The 7,996-nt window shown below is 55.2% G+C and overlaps 1 protein-coding gene across 1 annotated transcript in view; it reads left to right on the top strand.

Moving 5' to 3' along the window:
• The window catches only part of LOC128456224 (small histidine-alanine-rich protein-like), a 15,124-nt gene extending 8,812 nt beyond the window's left edge, over positions 1–6,312 (top strand). The window contains exons 2-5 of the mRNA XM_053440313.1: positions 82–243; positions 334–474; positions 754–1,046; positions 6,224–6,312. Of these exons, the coding sequence (XP_053296288.1) occupies positions 82–243; positions 334–474; positions 754–1,046; positions 6,224–6,312 (685 nt within the window). The remainder of the gene's footprint in view (positions 1–81; positions 244–333; positions 475–753; positions 1,047–6,223) is intronic.
• Positions 6,313–7,996: the final 1,684 nt, after the last annotated feature.

The following is a 7,996-nucleotide window of genomic DNA, read 5'->3' on the forward strand; positions in this document are numbered from 1 at the left end:
CTGTTGATCCCTTTACTGATTCTTTAGAGGACATTGATTCTAGCTTTAATGAATTTTGGGGACTTGAAGAAATTCCTGAAGAGCCATTCAGTGGCGTAGATATAGTTATACCAGTGGGAACCACAGCGCCGGCAACGACCACCACGGCTGCGGCAACGGCTGCGGCGACGACCACCACAGGTGCAGCGACGACCACCGCGGCTGCAGCGACGACCACCGCGGCTGCAGCGACGACCACCACAGGTGCAGCAACGACCACCACGACTGCAGCAACGACCACCACGGCTGCAGCAACGACCACCACAGGTGCAGCGACGACCACCACGACTGCAGCGACGACCACCACGGCTGCAGCAACGACCACCACAGGTGCAGCAACGACCACCACGACTGCAGCAACGACCACCACGGCTGCAGCAACGACCACCACAGGTGCAGCAACGACCACCGCGGCTGCAGCGACGACCACCACAGGTGCAGCGACGACCACCACGACTGCAGCAACGACCACCGCGGCTGCAGCGACGACCACCACAGGTGCAGCAACGACCACCACGACTGCAGCAACGACCACCACGACTGCGGCAACGACCACCGCGGCTGCAGCGACGACCACCACGACTGCAGCAACGACCACCGCGGCTGCAGCGACGACCACCACAGGTGCAGCGACGACCACCGCGGCTGCAGCGACGACCACCGCGGCTGCAGCGACGACCACCACGACTGCAGCGACGACCACCGCGGCTGCAGCGACGACCACCACGACTGCAGCAACGACCACCACAGGTGCAGCAACGACCACCACGACTGCGGCGACGACCACCGCGGCTGCGGCGACGACCACCGCGGCTGCGGCGACGACCACCGCGACTGCAGCAACGACCAACACAGGTGCAGCAACGACCACCACGACTGCAGCGACGACCACCGCGGCTGCAGCGACGACCACCACGACTGCAGCAACGACCACCACAGGTGCAGCAACGACCACCACGACTGCGGCGACGACCACCGCGGCTGCGGCGACGACCACCGCGGCTGCAGCGACGACCACCGCGGCTGCAGCGACGACCACCGCGGCGACCGCCGCGCCAACGACTGCAGCGACGACCGCCACGGCTCCAGCGACGACAGCCGCGCCGACGACTGCAGCGACGACCGCCACGGCTCCAGCGACGACCGCCACGGCTGCAGCGACGACAGCCGCGCCGACGACTGCAGCGACGACCGCCACGGCTCCAGCGACGACCGCCACGGCTGCAGCGACGACCGCCGCGCCAACGGCTGCAGTGACGACCGCCACGGCTGCAGCGACGACAGCCGCGCCGACGACTGCAGTGACGACCGCCGCGCCGACGACTGCAGCGACGACCGCCACGGCTGCAGCGACGACAGCCGTGCCGACGACTGCAGCCACGACCGCCACGGCTCCAGCGACGACAGCCGCGCCGACGACTGCAGCGACGACCGCCGCGCCGACGACTGCAGCCACGACCGCCACGGCTCCAGCGACGACCGCCGCGCCAACGACTGCAGCCACGACCGCCACGGCTCCAGCGACGACCGCCACGGCTGCAGCGACGACAGCCGCGCCGACGACTGCAGTGACGACCGCCGCGCCGACGACTGCAGCGACGACCGCCACGGCTCCAGCGACGACCGCCACGGCTGCAGCGACGACAGCCGTGCCGACGACTGCAGCCACGACCGCCACGGCTCCAGCGACGACCGCCGCGCCAACGACTGCAGCCACGACCGCCACGGCTCCAGCGACGACCGCCGCGCCAACGACTGCAGCCACGACCGCCACGGCTGCAGTGACGACCGCCGCGCCAACGACTGCAGCGACGACCGCCACAGCTGCAGTGACGACCGCCGTGCCAACGACTGCAGCCACGACCGCCACGGCTCCAGCGACGACCGCCGCGCTAACGACTGCAGCGACGACCGCCACGGCTGCAGTGACGACCGCCGCGCCGACGACTGCAGCGACGACCGCCACGGCTGCAGTGACGACCGCCGCGCCAACGACTGCAGCGACGACCGCCACGGCTCCAGCGACGACCGCCGCGCCAACGACTGCAGCGACGACCGCCGCGCCAACGACTGCAGCGACGACCGCCACGGCAACGACTGCAGCCACGACCGCCACGGCTCCAGCGACGACCGCCGCGGCTCCAGCGACGACCGCCGCGCCAACGACTGCAGCGACGACCGCCACGGCTGCAGTGACGACCGCCGCGCCAACGACTGCAGCGACAACCGCCACGGCTCCAGCGACGACCGCCGCGGCTCCAGCGACGACCGCCACGACTGCAGCCACGACCGCCGCGCCAACGACTGCAGCCACAACCGCCGCGGCTCCAGCGACGACCGCCGCGCCAACGACTGCAGCGACAACCGCCACGGCTGCAGTGACGACCGCCGCGCCAACGACTGCAGCGACGACCGCCACGGCTGCAGTGACGACCGCCGCGCCGACGACTGCAGCGACGACCGCCACGGCTGCAGTGACGACCGCCGCGCCAACGACTGCAGCCACGACCGCCACGGCTCCAGCGACGACAGCCGCGCCGACGACTGCAGCGACGACCGCCACGGCTCCAGCGACGACCGCCGCGCCAACGACTGCAGCCACGACCGCCGCGCCAACGACTGCAGCGACGACCGCCACGGCTGCAGTGACGACCGCCGCGCCAACGACTGCAGCCACGACCGCCACGGCTCCAGCGACGACCGCCGCGCCAACGACTGCAGCGACGACCGCCACGGCTGCAGCGACGACAGCCGCGCCGACGACTGCAGTGACGACCGCCGCGCCGACGACTGCAGCGACGACCGCCACGGCTCCAGCGACGACCGCCACGGCTGCAGCGACGACAGCCGCGCCGACGACTGCAGTGACGACCGCCGCGCCGACGACTGCAGCGACGACCGCCACGGCTCCAGCGACGACCGCCACGGCTCCAGCGACGACAGCCGCGCCGACGACTGCAGCCACGACCGCCACGGCTGCAGCGACGACCGCCGCGCCGACGACTGCAGCCACGACCGCCACGGCTCCAGCGACGACCGCCGCGCCAACGACTGCAGCGACGACCGCCACAGCTGCAGTGACGACCGCCGTGCCAACGACTGCAGCGACGACCGCCACAGCTGCAGTGACGACCGCCGCGCCAACGACTGCAGCGACGACCGCCACAGCTGCAGTGACGACCGCCGTGCCAACGACTGCAGCCACGACCGCCACGGCTCCAGCGACGACCGCCGCGCTAACGACTGCAGCGACGACCGCCACGGCTGCAGTGACGACCGCCGCGCCGACGACTGCAGCGACGACCGCCACGGCTGCAGTGACGACCGCCGCGCCGACGACTGCAGCGACGACCGCCACGGCTGCAGTGACGACCGCCGCGCCAACGACTGCAGCGACGACCGCCACGGCTCCAGCGACGACCGCCGCGCCAACGACTGCAGCGACGACCGCCGCGCCAACGACTGCAGCGACGACCGCCACGGCTGCAGTGACGACCGCCACGGCTGCAGTGACGACCGCCGCGCCGACGACTGCAGCCACAACCGCCACGGCTCCAGCGACGACCTGACAAATCTAAAAAAACTCCAATATTGTAATATTGACCTGTTTTGAGTGCCCCGCCCCCCCTCTCACTGCCCCCCCCCTCTCCCCAACAACCCACCTCCCCCCTCCCCTCTCACTGTCCCGCCCCCGACACACACACACACACACACATACACACACAGACACACACATCTTAAATCTCCCCTTAGCATATTTAAGGTTGTTAAAATCATTTTAAGTCACTGTCCTACACATATATTTCTGTATCCGTTTGTGTTTCTTCATTAAAGCTACAAGTTTCAAACTACTACACCTTCTGATAAAGATGTACATTATTTAAATACATGCATTAGATATGTGTGTATACACTATAATTGTATGTGTATATTTATTCATACAGGGCATATATTCTGAGTGCGCGCACACACACACACACACACACACAGACACACACAGACACACACAGACAAAGGGATCGTGTCTGCTGACCGTGCAGCCCCAGCAGTACAAGTTAACTAATAAAGAACTCTGAAACTACTTATAACATTGCCCACGAGTATATTCTGAGTAGGGGCTGCAAGGAGAAGTTGGCTGAGCTTGAGACAATTGAAAAGGAGATCGTGGCCTAGGCAGCAGGTTTATGTTGGGTTGGGATGTTTAATTTTCTTTTCTGGACATTTTTTTTGGAACATACTTTTTTCTCTATGCTGAAAGAATGGTTTATTGAACTCATACTTGGTAACTGTTTGACAAACAAAAGCGTCCTTATTGACTAGAAGGCTCAGTTATTTCTGATTCTCTTTGTTACTATTTTGGACCTGTTTGGATTTCCAACTGCTGTAAGTCCAGGGATACAGTCTTTGCCTCAGTGCAGGGCCAGCTAGCTGTCGCCTGTAGTCCTTCTCAACCAGGTCTACAGACCTACGCACACACAGTTCTGTGTATTGTTATGTTCAGTCATTGTTATGTTGAACGGGAATACATTTACTTTGCAAGTAATTCTGGGACTTATTTCTTCTTTCATAGTTATTTTTCTTTTTTGCCAGTATGGCTGTGAAATAAGTCTTAAATTCTATTCAAAGTGGTCTTAAATTTTACTTGTTAAAACCTGTAGGAACCCTGTAATCAAATATTGCACAGTTTAAATATCCCCAAACAATTTACACAGACACTTATTAACAGACATCACAATAATTATATATGTCAACAAACTGTATATACATTACTCTGTATAATGCTCTGTCATCTCCAGAGGTTGTACACAGCTGTCTATAAGCAACTGGACTTGCTTTATTTATTGGCAGTGGTGGAGGAAGTACTGAAGTTTAGTACTTAAGTAAAAGTACAAGTACCCAGGAAAATATATACTTAAGTAAAAGTAAAAGTACTACATCAACAATCCTACTTAAGTAAAAGTAAAAAGTACTTACTTTTAAATTTACTTTAAGTATTAAAGTAAAAGTACTCACGCAATTGGTTGTCTCTCAATGTCTAGGCTGTGCCATTTTGATAAAGAATGCAGATATAGCTACTGGTAATACTCATGCCACTACAGATGTCACTACTAGTAATAATTACAAGCGACATTTGTTTATTGGAATGGTTGGTGTACTTATTGTGCTTACCCTCTGTAATACCGATCACACTCTATCTTACAATTGAGTGGATGACAAGTTATCTACCAGGGATTATCTGCAAAGTTAATACCATTAAGCCAAACCAATAAAGACAACATGTTATACCTTTAAATCTTTTATTTATTGTAAACGTGTAAAAAATGGAAACATGGAACATGAAAAACAACTGTAAAACTGGTCAGAACAAGGCAGATCTTAGAAATGAGAAATTTATAATGAAGGACTTTGAAATGAAAATTTGACCATTGGTCAGGCAGCCAAAATATTCATCTTCTGAATATTTTTGAAATGGTTTAGACGGAAGGAGAAATGTTATACTTTTATTTTGAAAAGGTAGTTCCTGAAAACGAAAAAGTTCGCTAAATCAGTGTTGCCAATTTAGCGACATTGTCGCTAAATCTGGCCACTTTCCAAAACCTCATGGCGACTAGCGACAAATCTAGCGACTTTTTCTGGTGATATAAGAGACTTTCTGGTGTTTTGGAGACTGACGTGAAAGCACGTATCGTTCTGCAGTGACTGTCCTCAACGAGCAGAGGGTGCTGCCGTGAGCCCCTCCGCCGACCCAACGCACTCAAAGGCGCCCAGTCTCCCAGTAGCCTTGCGCAGCAGTCCCAGCTGCAGTCAGAGCAGAGAGGAGACCCAGGCTCCGCTTCCTCCAGACTGCAATTGAATCGCGCATGCGCAGAACCACCGCTGATCCTGCCCTGGCTTACAGAGCGGGATGTACACTTTTAGATTAGATTAGATTCAACTTTATTGTCATTGCACAGTACAAGTACATATACAACGAAATGCGGTTTAGCATCTAACCAGAAGTGCAAAAAAAATGGCAGTTAAAGTGCAGAGATGGAATAAATATGAAGTACAGTTAGAAATATACATGGAAATATGAATGGAATATGAACAGTATTAAGAGGTAAGGTATGATATGACGGTTTTGTAAGCACCAGCCATGCTGGTGTAAACATGGTCCAAAGTCTTGACTCCTCTCGTTGCACAGGAGACATGTTGGTGGAATTTGGGGAGTACAGTCTTCAGGCTGGAGTGGTTGAAGTCACCCGAAACAATAAAGGCTGCCTCCGGGTGTGAAGTCTGTCGTTTTCTAATGGAAGCATGCAGTTCTTTGATTGCCAGCTTAGCATTAGCATCGGGGGGGGACGTAGGCTGCAGTGACAACAGTCGATGTAAACTCTCTGGGCTGATAGAACGGTCTGCACTTAACCATGAGATATTCCAGGTTAGGAGAGCAGTGACTCTCAATGATGACTGTGTTCATGCACCAAGCTTTGTTCACATAGATCAGGGGTGTCAAAACTTTTTATCCTGAGGGCCACATATTGAAAAAAATACGAAGGTCCGGGCCACTCACGGCGCTACGCCCCCCGGCCCTGGAGCGGACTGTTGACAGTTGGGGGGGGGGGGGGGGGTGGCTGCATTCTGAGGGACAGCTGCAATACAGTGGGCCATAGTCCATCACATTACCTTTCATTTAGCTGACGCTTTTATCCAAAGCAACTTACAATAAGTGCATTCAAGAGTACAAACCCAGAACAACATGAATCAAGAAAGTACAATATATTCAAAATTAGAGCTAAACTACAAAGAGCTATAAGTAAGTGCCATTAAAGTACTATTAAATTGTTAGTTTGAAAATAAAAAAATTATAATTTTTTTTTTTAAATTTTTTTTTAGGCGGGCCAATTTAAAATGGATGGCGGGCCGCAGATGGCCCGCGGGCCGTAGTTTGGACACCCCTGACATAGATGCACAGTCCCCCACCTCTGGTCTTACCGGAGTCATCAGCTGTCCGCCCGGAGGAGGTAGCGCCACGTTAGCTCGACGGCGCTATCGGGGACGCTGCTGTTGAGCCATGTTTCTGTGAAAATCATGATGTTGCATTCCATCATCCATTTGTGTGTGGTGATCCGCAGCCGCAGCTCATCCATTTTGTTCGCCAGAGACCGAACATTGGCGAGGAAAAGGCTCGGTAGAGATAGCCGGTGAGGAGTTAGCTTTAGCTTAGCCCACCTCTCGTCCCCCGTATTTGTTTACGATCTCGACGCCGCCTGTGAGAACTTCAGCTCGGCGACGCCTGGTTTGTAGCCTCGGTAGCTCTGACGATCCCGGGAATGAGCCTTGGACCATCGAAAAAGTGGGTAGATGAACAAGATCCGATGTCTAAAAGATCCTGTCGGCTGTAGACAGTAATCGCAAGACTGTTCTGAGTGAACAGACTTGAAATGAGTAGGCAGATAATAACTATTTTGCTAAATCTGGGGAGACGCTGAGCCTCGCGTTGAGCACGCTGTATCTTCACAGTCACTGGAAAACATGAGTCATTAGTCATTGAAATCAGTCTCTTCACTGAACCTTGTGTATTTTTCTGTGACCACCACATAGACTTTGAGAGAATAGTTAAATGTCAACGGAGCTGATTGATCGACTCGTAGTTTTTCCCCTTGGGAATAAGGTGTTTTTATTTTATTCTCATTTTGTATTATATTCAGTGTGATTTCATACTCTACTGCAGTGCTTCCCCCCCCTTTTTTTGTCACAAATACAGTACTTGCACTTCTAATTTAGTTTTGTTAATTCATATATCCTTATCGTATCAGCTCTGTGTGTAGTCTGTATTCAAACACTTTGCACTAATGTTGTGGTCCAAGCAAAACTTGAAACCCATTATTCTGGGGTGTCTCTCAGTGCTGTATATTATTCAGCCTGGAGTGTGGACACTGTTTTGGGTGTCTTAGTTGTTACTGTGATCTACCTG

The sequence above is a fragment of the Pleuronectes platessa genome, chromosome 14 (assembly GCF_947347685.1).
Source record: "Pleuronectes platessa chromosome 14, fPlePla1.1, whole genome shotgun sequence".
In the NCBI taxonomy this organism is placed as follows: domain Eukaryota; kingdom Metazoa; phylum Chordata; class Actinopteri; order Pleuronectiformes; family Pleuronectidae; genus Pleuronectes; species Pleuronectes platessa.